The sequence below is a fragment of the Asterias rubens genome, chromosome 13 (genome assembly GCF_902459465.1).
Source record: "Asterias rubens chromosome 13, eAstRub1.3, whole genome shotgun sequence".
NCBI lineage: Eukaryota > Metazoa > Echinodermata > Asteroidea > Forcipulatida > Asteriidae > Asterias > Asterias rubens.
The window spans coordinates 9,120,619-9,135,817 of NC_047074.1; the positions used below are offsets into that span (position 1 = coordinate 9,120,619).

Below are 15,199 nucleotides of genomic sequence, written 5' to 3' on the forward strand. Positions count from 1 at the left end.
GGGGGGGGCGGTAGTTCATGTGATTGTTCAGAGCATGAACTGTTTAAAGCGCTTTCTTCAGCACATCCAATATTTACATAAAATGATAATCTTACACAAACCCATGCCACTCGTACACAAAATTTCAGCCATCTTTAGGTCAAGTTCAAATTCTAAGCCACCACAATCTGCCCCCTGACCTTGCTCCTACTTTTGTGGAAAAAACTGCCACCTACTTTAACAGACGGGCCATTTTTGTTTCATGCTTTGAGAACTTTTGTTGGGTTCCCTATATGTTGCAGTGTAGTCACAGCAATGAAATCAATACAAAAAAGGGACCATACTAAATAATGTGCCAAGGAATTTGCACCCCGGGATAATCTGATAGGACCCTCTTTTAACAAAATTTTCTCAGTCCTTGTTTATATGGCACATTTAAGCATGGCCATGTGATCTTCTCTCGACCAATCAGAATGGATAAACTGTCCCTGGAATTTATGAATGCCATTTCCAAGTCTATTCCAAACTGTCGCTTAATTTGTTTTTGTCATTTCATAAAAACACAAACCTGTGCAGTACTGTTTTTAAGAAATTTCACAGTTCATTTGAATAGTGGTAAACCGGTAGAATTCTACCGGATGCAATTTCACTGCTTTGTCACAAAAAACAACAATTTTTCCAAGTATTCAAATTAAAAAAATAATTCTTCTAATCACTTTACGCTATCCATAATACAAAATTCTCAACAAGTAATTTACAAGAACCTTAAACTTAAAAAAAAAAACTACAAGAACGAATTGTGCAATTCTAAAAAATAAAAATAATAATACTTATATCACAGTACTTGTTCATTATTGCAGGAATGGTACAGCTTTTTTGATAGAATACAGTTTATTATTTAAATGGAGTTACCTCCATATGCAATTTAAGTCATTTATGATTATTTTCAGAAAAAATTGCTTCTAAGGACAAAAAAATCCCACTTATTAGAAACACGGTTTTTAAAATGTGTTTGGTAATGCAGCCCTATTCCCAAGGGAAAGGTTTCCCATATTTTCCATATGGAAACATTCCTACATATCTTCCACACGGAAAACAAGGAATTGTTTTAAAATAATGGAAGCTCAAGTCAGTACTGGATATACAGAGATTTAAAAGCTTGTAAGTTCAAACATTGAATAGATACACGTTTCCACCCCCAAACTATGCGCAAGAATACATGGTTTATTAGTTTGGGTAAACGGGCTGCAAATAAATAACCAAATGCCATCTACCTGAATACGCAGAGATTTAAAAGCTACATGTACATGCAGCAAGTTTCAAAACGGAACAAATACACATTTTCCCCCCAATCTGTGCGCAAGAATACATTGGTTTATTATTACTTTGGGAAAACGGGCTGCAAATAAACAATTGAACGCCATCGCGTCTTTCCACAGTGATTTAAAAAGGCACCAGTTTAGATTTTATCATAGTATAATTGCTTATTTTAGTCAAAAATGCTTCATACTATCGAAGGCTGCCATTCTTCTAACAAAGTATGTTTTTATTGCCATTAATTTTAAGAGTGAATACTAAATGTATACTTTCGCTTTAAGTTTGAGCAAGAGTACTGCATCTCGGGGTGTCACCATAAAAAGACTTCAAATTGCAGTAAATTGACTAATCTACAAGTATCACATAACCCTATAAGTACTGACATTTGAAACTAAAGCTTGTTTAGGTAAATTTAAACTATTTCATAACTGATTTACATTAAAAGTCAATTCAAGTACTGATCTTTACTGACCTTTTATCATATAATTTCTGAATACAAAATTCATAACTGTGAATAATCAAATCTATCCTAAAAAAAAAATAACACAATCATTTACTTTCAAGCAAAACGTAAATGTGTAAATCTGTAAGCCAATTATTAAGTACCATTTAGAATAAAATTTCTGATGTATAAGTAAACAGTATTAGAAAACAGATTTAAATTAAAAGTATAAAGCCTTTGTTTTTTGAAAAAAAGAAAAATATCTAACTTAAAACAAGAAAAACTTAACCCATGTTGCTATTAAACAGTCCAAAGTGTTTGCTTTATGGTAAATTTTCAAAAAATTTTCAAAAAAGACAACGTTGTCAAAAACTCAACACTTTGCCATGTCAGGGCGGACGGTGGTAATTATACAGAAATGAACAATCTCTAAAAGGTTAAACTCTTTTCTCTAAGGTGGTGTTTCTATGACTTAGAAGAAAAAAATAATAACTTCAGATAAATTTTGCGATCCTTCTGTTGGATCAAAATTAATGTAGTACTTGAGAAGACATCCAAACTACGATAAAAAATTCAAAAAATAGACTCTTAAAAATTTGACAAAGACGGCACCATATGAAATTAAAACTTAATAAGATTGGAAGATTATCAAAGTAAGTTTGGAAATGCATCAAGAAGTGAAAAAGAATTTAAAAAAAAAAAAAAAAAAAAAAAAAAAAAAAAAAAGCCCCACAAAAATTGTTCAAACGAATAAAATAAAAATTTACCGCTGAAATATTTAAGCATCAAATACAACTTCCCGAAAAATTAAATCTTCACACAAATATTTTTAATTTCGTGTCTTTATACATGTACATGTATCTCATGTAAAGCTTATTGATACGCTTATTGTAAAAATGCGCTACTTAAGAACTTGTTTTGATTATTAATATCTCCATACAAGTTTTGTTTTTCAAACCTTCAGAAATAAAGAGGGGACTTAAAAAAAAAAAAAATCAACAATTGTTGTGAGATGATGCTTGGTTTTTCTAGCATCAAATTGTCTAACTTGATCGAACAACATACTTGTACTTTGGCGACGGACGGATGACGCATTGTCGCAGTTTACATTATAATTCTTGATGAATGCCAAATTTGTTTGATTGTCTTCACTAGCACACTTTCATCAGAAGAAAGAAAAAATGGGAAAAAATGGTAGTTAGAAAGAAAACCTTTAAACAGACCAGCCGTTTTTTCGAGAAAGAATGGACAGTTTTTTAATTTGTCCTCTGAAAAGTACTATACTACGAAAAACGCTTAAGAACACCACCTACACGTACACTTCTAATAAAGCAGCCCAACTGTTTTCCCAGAAAGAATTGACATTTTGGTAAATTGTTCTATAAAGAGTACCTTAACTAGAATATAACTACAAAAATGCTTAAGAACACCACCTACATTTCTAATTAAGCGAGAGAAACTTAAGCACCCACAAAATTCCTTATCCCTATAGCAACTGCAACAATAAACCTGCAGAATTTAGCATCAAATTGCAACTATATTCCTATAATTCTATAATTCCTTAATTGGCACTAAGTTCGCATGAGTTGTAAATTAAAACATGTATCTCTACCACTAAGTCAATTCCTTCTTTATAGTCATGGAAATTTAAATGACGAACAAGAGTAACAAAAGGTAATAAGAGATAAGTTCGGCCATTTTGTAATTACTTTTGTTTTAAGTTGCCCTCTTTAAGAGTAGCTGTGATTATAATCAAAAATATTAGTCCCTACCAGAGCTCCTATTGGTTGTTTGCATGATGGAACCAGTTTCAGTGGACCAATCACATGCTTTCATTGTCAGCATGGAACTGGTTCTCACCGGTCTATACTGGTTAGGATGAGTTAGCAGATGATGTTAGTACACACTGTGCAACTGATCTCAGTTTGATTTTACATTAAGAGATCTAGGTAGGGAAGTTCTGAGCATGATAAATCTGAACCAATACTCTAAGAGTGACTTATCGTTTTTAAAGTATGTCGAAAAAACCATTTTTTTTTTTTTTACTTATTTGCTTACACTTCAAGGCAATATTGATAAAAGGCAAAAAGGTTTGTGATTTTATCACGTTTTGAAAATGAAATTAATATTGAGCCAAGCTCAATCTTCCAAACACTGATTATCAATTCTTATTGCAACCTTGCTTTTCAGTTACGAATGTCTTTGATAAAACTGTATATAAAAATTACCATTATGAAATTTTGACAACCAGAATTTAGGTTGCACTAAAACTCAGTACAGAGATATCAATATTTTAACCAATACAATAATTATAATACCAAGGCAAGTCATAATAATTTGTAATTTAACTCAAGGGTATACTTATAAATCTTAATGTTTGTCATATTCCGCAGTTCTTCCTCCACCTCTGAAATGTTAACTTTTTTGTAACCGTGAAAACTTATTTTGAGTCCCTTAAAAAAAACTACTCTTCCACATCAAAGCGGGGGAGTCCCACATTGGTTTAACTATTAATCTGTATTATACTGACTGGATATACGGTTTTGCCGTCTTGTGAAAGCCACTCAATGATACATATATTGCCACTCCCAAAAAGCCTGGTTGCAAAGACTAAATGGGGTGTGTTGGATAAGCTTCCCCGTGTGTACCAGGGGTTTACACTCGTGGTAGCCACCAGAGACCTGCTTGTGAGCTGTGTCCGCGTGGTGGCTGACTTAACGGGGCAGACACGAGTATCAAGTGATGGGTAATTGATCGACTTATGTAAGCTAATCAAATGCTAATCTAATGCATGTATAGACCTTTATCATGGTGTGGCCATCTTGATTTTGCTCCAATCCAACTCATTTTAACCAAACTGAGGCTGGACGAAACAATAACCTGGTGCCATGTTTGCACAATGAATGTTAGCATTCATTACTGTTATTGAAAACAGGGAACATGACCAATATGGTGACAGCATGTTTAAGGTCTTTTGATGGCTGCAATGCCACTGGGTGGCATGTTGGCACTCCCAACAAACCAGTTACTGCAATGAGCAAGTTCAGTCTCGACCACTGGGTGATTTGTCCTGGTACCTGGGATGTATTTCATGCATAGGTAACCTTGGAACATTGACTAGTGGTTGAAAACTGGTTGCTGATCGAACTTGCCCAATGCTGACACAGAAACAGCTCTCTTCAATGCACATGGATTTTTCTTTTGTTTCTGCATCTTATTTGTATCTTAAGGTTTTTTTCTTTTCTTTTTCTTTTATGCAAGCCGCCAGACACACAAGGCCTGAAGGCCACTTCAAGGTGTGAGCTACAAGTATTATACATTTTTTTCCAGAGGCCGTTGCCACCTACTCCTAGGGCTGAAACAGGGTTACCCCCTTTATAGTCCATACGGATGTTGGCTTGGGTATCATCAATCCGAAGCCTGGCCGGTAGAGTAGAAAGCACTACCTCCCCAATTTCACAAAAAGTGTTTCATTTTGAATATTTTTGGATGGGAGTGGCAACATGGTCCCGCAAGGCCTCATCCGGCAGAACCCCTATCCAATCAGTATCATTTTTCACAGGTTAGTCTTCAGACAGGTTCCTAGTAGATTGAACAACTTAATATTGCTCTTTAAATGTTCTAAAACCCGGTGGTTTATTAAAAACGTTTCTTTACGGGGTCTTGACAGATACTAAAAGGCTTTATCTTGGCAGACGGACCACAGTTGCAGCTAGCTCAAAGCAAGAGTGTACACATGCAGTATGCTCCCCCGCAGTTCTCAATCGACTTTCACAATGAAATATCTGACAAATACTGTCAACAAACATCTTTAATTTTTTTTATTCAGAATAAAAATCCTTTTTTTTTTCCTTTTCTTTTTTGTATACATTGCATTTTAAGGTCGGTCTCAGTAAGTAACTGCTTTAGATTGGATGCATTTGGTTGACAATTTCAACAATTTGAATTGGATTACACAAGACTTCAATATTATTAAAAAAATCCCTGCATACATTTGCATATATTTGCATAAACATAATGAGATACTGCATATATATACTCCGTATAGGACAGTAACAGACACACAACTGATGAATGGTGCTTAATAGGCATGCCACGAGAACCAGTATGAAGCAGATAAAAAGAAAAGAAAATCCATTTTTAAATCGTTAATACTAAAGAACAACCGACGGTGCAGTTATAGGGGGGGGGGGGTTCAAGGGTTATAAAAGGTGCCGTTATAAAAGGGGTTTTGGGGTGTGAGGCTGGGTTTAAGGGAGGTCAAGTTAACAAAAGGGTGTAGTGACAAGTTTAAAAGCGCTGTGTTTGAGTTTAATGTGTAGGTGGGTGAGTCACAAAAGCAGTAGGGGGTCCTCTGGAGCCCAATCAACACCTAAAATGCTTACTTACGAAATGAAAAAACCCAAAAACTAAACCATACGACTTTAAACGGTTACAAACCTACATGTGTGTATGTTGGACACCCCTGTGTTCTGACCCCCCCTATAACTGTATGTCCTTAATCACAAACCTGACTCAAACAGTTCAGACAGGCACTAGTTATTTAGTTAAGTTAATGAAAAGTTCAGGAGTGACTGGGCATGCTACAATGTAGACGTCAAAAGAACACCGTCTGACTGACTCTGAAGCCTCTTGGTTTCAGTCGTCAATCTTGCCAGTCATAAATTGTATATTTGGCACGGTAGTTAGGCTAGTTTCGGGTAAATTGGCTTATTCTGGTTAGCATAATTTTGTTGTGCTTAAGCTGCTTTTTGTGCTTTAAGCAGTTTTCTGAAATTGAGCCTAGGTTCCAACCCAAACCCATTTAATCCCTCTCAGCGAAGAGCAAGGTTGAAATGGTTGTTTTGTATCCCAACGCCAATTCAAATTTATTGAATACAATAATGAAGCAGAGATAGCAAAAAGCCAGGGCCACAGTGTGCCTACATGACAATGGAATAAAACTATGATTACTGTACTATGCAAGAAGACAACTACAAAATGGTTCTGATTCTACAACAAGGCTCAAATCCAGTTAAAATCTCACACAATGCACGCCGAAATAACCAAGCCTAACACAACGTGGTGAAACTACTGATCTTGTATACAAGCAAGCACTGCTCGGCAATGTTGATTCTGGTCAAGACAGCTCAACTCTCCATGCGATTTACGCTGAACATGGAGTCCAACCTCTAAAGACGAAAAACTATCTGAAACATTCCCCCATGCAGAAAATTAACATTCCAAATTGCTTTCAAACTATTCAATTATTCCAGCGGAGGAGGGTCTTCGATCAAACAGCACTTAAAAAAAAAGTCCTAAATATTTACTGTCAAATTACAAAAACCTAATAAATTCATTGCATTGAATGTTCTTCTAATGGTTTACATGAAGTTCAGAACAGGTTAGCATGGCGAAGACTTTATAGCAATCAAAGAGCACTTTAAAAGTCGTAAATATTTACTGTCAAATAACAAAAACCTAGGAAATTTACAGCATTGAATATATTTTTTTTTGGCTGATATACATGACATTCAGAACGAGTTAATGGCAAAGATTTTAGAGCGATCAAACAGCACTTCAAACTTTTTAAGTCCTAAATATATACTGTAAAATAACAAAAACCTAGGAAATTTACAGCATTTAATGTTTTTTTTTTTTTTTGGCTGATATACATGACATTCAGAACGAGTTAATGGCAAAGATTTTAGAGCGATCAAACAGCACTTCAAACTTTTTAAGTCCTAAATACTGTCAAATTACAAAAACCTAGGAAATTCATTGTACTGAATGATTTATAATGTTTCATTGGTGACATGTGTATCATCATTTTGAGCAGGTAAATGGCAATTTATTTTGAGCGAGACTTTTTGAACTAGTACATTTCCTGTTGGAAAAGGCACAGTGTTTATCTAAAATAGGAAAGGATATTTACTGATATAAGGATGTTGAGTAACAAAACTAGGCATTGAGTGGGCTAGAATCACAAATATTTATAACATCCTATGTAAGCTATGGTTTTAAAATGCCTAATGGGCTTTAACTAGAATCCGCATAGCTGCCAATGTTTGCTCTTTGCAATCAAGGATATTTTGCACACCAATCAGGGATATATTTCGTGGAATTGTACATTCAACATATTAAGGAAAAAGTTTCCATAATCAGGGGGGATTGTCAAATAATTTTGGTATCATTTTCAGGAAAACATTATTTTTTGTTAGCAAACGTTCTTCGGAATCGGTAGAATTGGCAGCTCTCCGTTTGGGTCAGTAGAACATGGTACAATATTTGAAGGGAAAATGCGGATACTGTCTATTTTGTTCTCGCTTTTGGTGATGGGTTTGCTTCTTTCAAGAGGGCTTGAGGTTAGGGTTAGCAAAGTCCTGAAATCAAGATAAATCCTGAGAGATAACAAAACAAAACAGAAATCAAATTTGTGGAAAATTGCTTCCTTCTCGAAAATTACATTACTTCAGAGGGAGCTGTTTCTCACAATGTTTAATACTATCAACCTCTCCCCGTTACTCGTTATCAAGAAAGGTTTTATGATAATAACTATTTTGAGTAATTACCAATAGTGTCCACTGCCTTTAAGCATCACCACCTGATCACTGGGGGACAGATACAAGTGCTGTATAAGAAGCCACTTTTATTATTCTCATTATATTATGATTATCGTTATAACATTATAAGCAGAGGGATTGATTTATGAATTAGTACATGTAGCAATGATTGTTTCACGAATGATGACAAAAATTAGTACTGACTGATTATACAAAAATTAAGCCTATAATAAACATTTATCATGCAATATGACTGCTTAGTATTCTTTGGGATATTTCAGAAAGAACTTGAATAAAAACATATTTGGAATGGACTTCTGTTTTAGAATAAAAATAAATTTGAAAGAAAATCTTACAAATAAGAGTACTAACAAAATGGCATGCTGCTATGAACAGGCATGATGTTTGGCACTTAAAACAAGTAGAAAAAAATGTGTTGAGTACAAGGGTTGATCTCTACAAGTACATGTAGACGTCGTTAAGGTTTTAATGGCCTGCAGCCTATTTAATACAAATTTTGCTGATTTTCTGAGGGCCAAAAAAAAAAAATAATTGAAAATCAGATTTAAGTAGGAGGAGCTACATGACTGTATCAAGTACTGAATGAAGCAAATAAAGTGCCAACATAGGCTGCAGGTAAAGAAAGGGAAAAAGTGTTGTTTTGTTCACATAATTTACCCGCTTCACAACATACAAATCTATGTCTACTACATGTAAATGTGCTCCCCAACACTTGAGTGACAGGAAAACTATGTGCATTTACTTCTAAATTATGGCCGAAATCTACCAGCAAAAAAAGGAGGAAACAAAAACTGTTTCAAGAACAAGGAGGATTTCTAAAACATGTTTTAAATTCATAGAAATCACTGAATGCTTAGTACCAACAAATTTTTCACCAGCACTGTGTAAAAACAATGTTCGAGTAATCCTAACTTTATGGATACGTACGATGCCTGAAATTAATCAGCTACAAAATAAATAAAAACAATTATGTGTATTGGAGTTTTGACGTCTGTTATACAATAAAGGTGTGTTCGTCTATCTTTATGCAGAATGCTATATGATCAAAATAATTTTTTTTTTAAACGTACATGTCCGGCAACATAGCATGCTTTGTATTGTAATTGTGTAGGTTTGTTATGAGATGTGGGTTGAAGGGTAAGTTCATACTTTGGCAATGAGCTTTTAAAAAAAGGTGTAACTCCTTGGAAAGACTATTTCGATGTTCAAGATGGTAATGGCAAAAAAGCACCAGCAAAATTATTTTGTCTGATCTGAAGTACCAACTTTGCATTACAAATCTGTAAAAGTACACAATGTAGGTTGAAAAAATCTTGATGAGGGGACTTTAGGAGATTCAGATTTCCCCGGTGTTATGTTTTCTGAATGCTGAGGTCAAAGAAGCGGTTGGTACCCGCTGTCACCTCCCTCAACCGCATGACATTTTTTGCTGTTTTCTCAGTCAATGTATTCAGCTGAAACTGTCGCAGGCAAACTTTTTTTTAATCTTTCTTGATCTGTTTGGGCTATGAATCAGAATTATGTTGTCAAATACCGAACTATGACCCAACCTTTAACAAAGTTAGAGTATGTTGCAATTCTGTAGCCTGTATAATGGTTGAAATGCATTTGATGCTTTTGTTGTTGTTGCCAATATTGAAATAAATGTCTAAACACAAAGCTGTGTTCTGTATTGAATCTTTGAAAAAAATATAAGTGTACAGGAGGGATGTTGACTTCATAGCAAGACCATTTCCCATTAAACTTCACAGAGCACACAAGATGCAGATACAGACACCTCTAACTGAAATAGATATTTTTGTCCATAAATGCATGACCACCAAAAGAAGAATTCTTAAGACACTTGCAAAATAAACATGTTCAAAACTCTGTTTCTGATAATAGGACTGACAGGAGTGAGCAAAAACAAAAACTCTGAACAGCTTGCGGAGGGTTTCTAATCAAAATCTTCCGAGCTTACCCCGGTCTCGGCCGAAAGGGCCGACAAGGGGGAAGCCATGTCCTGTAGGTCAGAGAATATACGTGAGCTATCTTCTAATGTGTTGGTGTAAAGAATACCCCCGTTCCCAATCGCATGCCTATTAAGCAAACCATTCTCCTCAGCTGAGCTACTGCTGCTGCTGTCACTCGAGGAGCCGGCGTCATCATCGACCACTGCCAAGGGGGCGTCCCCCTTTATCTTGGTCATGTGGGCGTCGGCTACCTCATAATGGTAGACGCAACTGTCATCCGTGCTGCCAGAGGAGGTGGAGGAAGTTTCAGAATCGTGGAGGTCCCCGGCGAGGAGGAATCTCTCGCCGAGACTCTCTGTGTCATCGTCAGGGGTCGGGTACCCTACGATGTCAGGGCTGTTCAGGAGGTCCTCTAAACTACGGTCCAGGAACTCTTGCCTGGCGGAGTCCGCGCTGTCTGTGCTTTCCATGCTTTCTCGCTTGCTGACGCTTTCGGGACTGCTGCGGCTTATTGCATGATCTCGCCTGCTCGCGGCCGCTTCTTGCTTGTGCGCATTGTTTCGTGACGTCGAATCTGACACGCTTATATTGCCCGGCCGCACTATCATCTTCAACTCAGTGACAAAAGTACCGGGACGGGTCAGTTTCATTTCGCTGCTTTCAGGCGTGATGGTGACTCTGTCAGACGTCGGGGAAATCTGACCGTGCATCTTGAAAGAATTCGCACCGACCACGGGGGGAGGGGGTCTTTCGATTGAGCTCACCTCTGAATTATCGGTCATAAACTCTAAGGTAATTTTGTGGGTTTCGTCAGGATCTGTGTGACAAACACTTGAAACCTGTGATGCCTGAACCCTTCTTACTTGAGTAAACTCTGTTCTTTGAAACTCGGTAAAGCCCGACCTTTGATCTCCAATTTCTTTCTTGGAGACCAGGTACTGAGTTTTCTTCACATTCAACTGCACATTGGCCCTTGAACTTTGAACTCTAGTGACAGTTGACCTTGGAATATCAACCTCATCTCTAACGGTAGAATCTAGCCGAGTCGGTAGGGACGGGGGAGGCATCTCGACTGGGACAAACTTTCTGTCTGGTTTGGGGGCACAGGGCGGAGGAACGGGTCTTGATGTGGGCAGAACAGGGGGAGGCCTCTGGTATAATATATGACTGATATCTTGCTTCAGTAGGGGTGAAATGGGTGAGGTAAGGGGTGAGAAGGATGAAGTGGGAGTAGACGGGGGAGACTCTGGTAGAGGGGACGAAGGCAAGGGTGGGGGTGGAGGAAGATCGGGAAGCATGTGGGCGATATTCTTCACTTTTCTAGGACTACAGGGGTCTGATGATGGGGGAGACGTAGACTGGGGCAACATATCATCAAAACTAGTTATTTGATGAAGTTCGACAGTGGAAATTTGGGATAAGTGGGTCGGAGGATCAATGACTGAGACTTTAGGCGTTGGAGGTGGGGTTGGTGGAGGGGGAGAGTCGCGCAGGTTCTTGATTCTGTGGGAATCTAGAGCGGTTGGGGTTAAGGCCCTCACTAGGTCCGCCTCACTGAATGGTGAGATGAATGTATTGGCATTAATAATATCATCTGAGATAGGGTCACAACCCGTTCCCCGATCTAGCTTTGTGTTTTGGGATACTGGGGCCTCCTGCAAAGGGGATTCTTCAAAGGTGAGCTGAATCGCGTTACGCTCGTCATAACCCTCCGGACTGAAAACCGGACTTCCGGTGGAAAAATCTGACAGCGCGCCACTCTCCATGGCGCACAGACTCTGCTGCGTCTCTGCCAGGCTTTGCTCTAGGAGCAGCAGTTCGGCAGACGTCTCGTCAAGGTTTACCTCTAGGCTCGTCAAGTTTTGATTCGTCTTTCCTAATGTCACGCCTAGGCTACTGTCTCCGCTCTCTGTGTCGCTGCTGTCGGCAAATACCAACTGCCTTTCTTTCATGAACGAGGAGTAATCTTTGGGGCATTCGGGGTCATCTTCAGGAGTTTCGTCGTACCCCTTGTGGCCCATTTCAGATCCCTCCTCGTTCATCAGAGAATCAAGGCTCCGGGTCTCAAAACTTGGAGTCGTGGGCTCGTCAGTTGGACTTGCCAGCTCTGCAGCGATTTTCATCACCTGGTCAATGGTCGTGTTTAGTCGAATATCAGAGTCGGTCTGTTCTGTCTCAACATAATTAATACCATCACTAGAGGTGCTCCCATTGGAAGCGGCAGCCTGCATAGACCCTAAGAGCTCCCCACTAGTTTCGCTTCCTGCGGACCCCATTTCAGCTTCAACACTCTTAGTGGGAGATGCATCATCCGGTTCACTCGCCACCGGCCTTTGAAGGCTCTCAAGAATCTCAAGCTTGGCCCTGTTCTCCCCGATTTCAAATTTCATTCCCATCCCCGGAAGCTCAAACTTCTTCCCCACCATGTCGTCTTCAAACTCACTGAACATGGGTCCCCTTAACTTTTCAAGGATCTCTAAATCAAAACCCTCATCGGTGGGGATCTCATCTTCGTATTCCAAGCCTTCCCCATCCTCGATACTCAAGGATCCGGAAGAGGAACCAGAGCTTTCACTCTCACTCCTCGCCCGATCTGTCGAGGTGGGTGGGCTTCTCTCAAAGACTTCATCCTCCCTCTCTATCTCATCGGGCAGGTCTAGGATGACCTGCCGTCTCATCATTTCATAATCAATATCGATATGCAGGCTGCCGCTTGGGATGCTTATATCAGATGCATCAGTGGAATAATTCGTACTCAAACCCTCTGTGTTGTTGTGGTCTCCGTTGACGACTGGCAGTTTGACCTCCAGCTCCTGCATGGGTTCTGGTTTTGGCTTCAGGTCCTCGCTGACTGCAGCCTCTTCGGATTCCGGTTCCGTCGTTGACTCGTTTTCCAAGTGCACAGTCTCGCCATTCTGCTCTGGGCTGGACAGCACTTGAACGCTGTCTTCGTTTACTGTGTACTCGTAGGTAATGCTTGAATTGGAGTTGCCCTACAAATAAATAGAATAAAATCAGTGTTATTTGTTCTACTCCAACATACATGAATGACTGCCTTTCAAAAATGAAATCATTCACTGGAATCATTTGTTGACTGTTCGATTTCAGGAATGTTGAAAAAGTACAAAGGCAGCCCTACATGTACATTTGGTGTAGGGCTTAACCATGGTTAAACAGACCCTCCAGGCCAATCAATCACAATTTTTCAGATTTTTTCAAAGGGCAATCTCACACTTGGTTTTTTAAGAGAAAATTTAGGAATATCATTTATCCATTTAACGCATTCATGCAGTTGTTTCCAACTAATGCATGATGACCATAGAGTTATATACAAGAACTAGAGGATGCACTGTCCTATATTATACGCGACCCGGCATGCAAGCAGGCGGCCATTTTCTAAGTTGACAAAACAGCATCGCGTAGTGTTCAATAAACACAAATGTGTATTTCATATTCAACGCGCATACAGAATGGTCTCCTTGTGGTCCCGTCCATTTGTGCAAGAAGCATCACCAGTGCGCCCTCTAGTTCTTATATATAATGAATAGGGTAGATGGCCTTAGCTTTCGATCCAATCCGGACCTTCTTCTCTAGTTCTTATATATATATAACTCTATGATGATGACACAGTGATCAAGCCAAAGACATAGCAACTGCCACAAATTAAGCCACGGCGTAAGTTTTCTTAAAGAACACAATAGCTCACCTTGTGGATGGCTATTCTGGAGTTATCATGGACCGGGGTGACTGGAGTAGATGAAGGCGTTGTGGGTGAGATGGACGTGGGGCTGTTGGCAGCATTTTCCCCCTGTCCATTGGGGTACTCATCACCGTAGCTTAGGTCCGGAGCGCTGTGGTGATCGGGGACGATGTTCTCCGACAGTTGGATTGTTAGCGGGGTGGTTGTGCGGGGGGCTCCAAGGCTCCTTGTTGAGACTCGGGAGACGCTTGGACTGATGGGAGAAAAAGTTGGGGGAGAAAAAACAAAAACAATGCAGAGATTTCTCTTTCTGAAACCACCTGTTTTACAAAAACAGCAAATCTCTTAAAATTTACGATTGAAAGAGGATCTTCTGTTAGTTTCACTTTACAAAAACTTGTCAAGGAAACGTTAAATACTTTAAGCAAAGAACCTTCTGAAATAAACTTTTTAACCCTTTTTCAAAGCCACCTACAAAGGTGTAGTTTGCCTTTAAGAGTGATCCGGTAATAAAACAGGTAAAACACTTTGGGCTAAATTGTAATGTATAATAGCAAGACACTTAACCATTCGTTCTTCCTTCGTATGGGACGTGAAGCCATTGGTCCCATGTGTTTTGAAGACACATGTTAAAGAACCCAGTGCACTTATCGAAAAGAGAAGGGGTTCACCCCGGTGCTCCTGGCTTGATTGGCAGCATACTGCGCCACAGCACCTTGCACACCATAACATGGTGCTAAGGATTAGGTCTTATTTCTCAAACTTTGTCTCTTCCCACTCCTTGCAGTAATAATACCTGGCACTTTGTATCCTTTGGCAAAAGGCGCATTATACATACAGTTATTATTATTATCATTAATTCCTGTATACGACTGTGGTAGGCAGTTCTCACCAACTCTTATTGGACAGTACTCAAACTGCATTTGACGTGAATTTGACGTCACAACCCTCCTTTCGCAGCGATATTCGCAAGTGAGTTGATTATAGTTGAACTGCTGCAAATTTTTCGTTGCGAATTTGTAGCGTCAACATTTGTATCGCATTCGCATTCGCAGGCAGATGAACCGGGCTTTAGACCTCACAAGACCCTAACAACGCCATCACTGAGGTCAATGAAGACCATCCATCTGCTGAGAGGTTAGCCCGGTGCGTACACGTTTCCATTGTTTTACTTTAGTGATGGCAGCTAATGCAAGGGGTCAATTCAGAATTGAAGATTTTTATTTTTGCAGTCTCCATGATCCTG

The 15,199-nt window shown here is 39.0% G+C and overlaps 1 protein-coding gene across 6 annotated transcripts in view; it reads right to left on the reverse strand.

Annotated features, from left to right (window-relative positions):
• Positions 1 to 15,199, reverse strand: part of LOC117298336 (FERM, ARHGEF and pleckstrin domain-containing protein 1-like) — a 79,694-nt gene that overhangs the window by 18,851 nt on the left and 45,644 nt on the right. For 3 of the 6 annotated variants that reach the window (XM_033781532.1, XM_033781533.1, XM_033781531.1), the window contains exons 11-12: positions 13,960 to 14,206; positions 13,009 to 13,246 (exon numbers count right to left, since the gene is read on the reverse strand). In XM_033781532.1, the coding sequence (XP_033637423.1) occupies positions 13,009 to 13,246; positions 13,960 to 14,206 (485 nt within the window). Of the gene's footprint in view, positions 1 to 9,612; positions 13,247 to 13,959; positions 14,207 to 15,199 lie in introns of those variants that run through there. The other 3 variants (XM_033781529.1, XM_033781528.1, XM_033781530.1) reach the window with 1 other exon arrangement.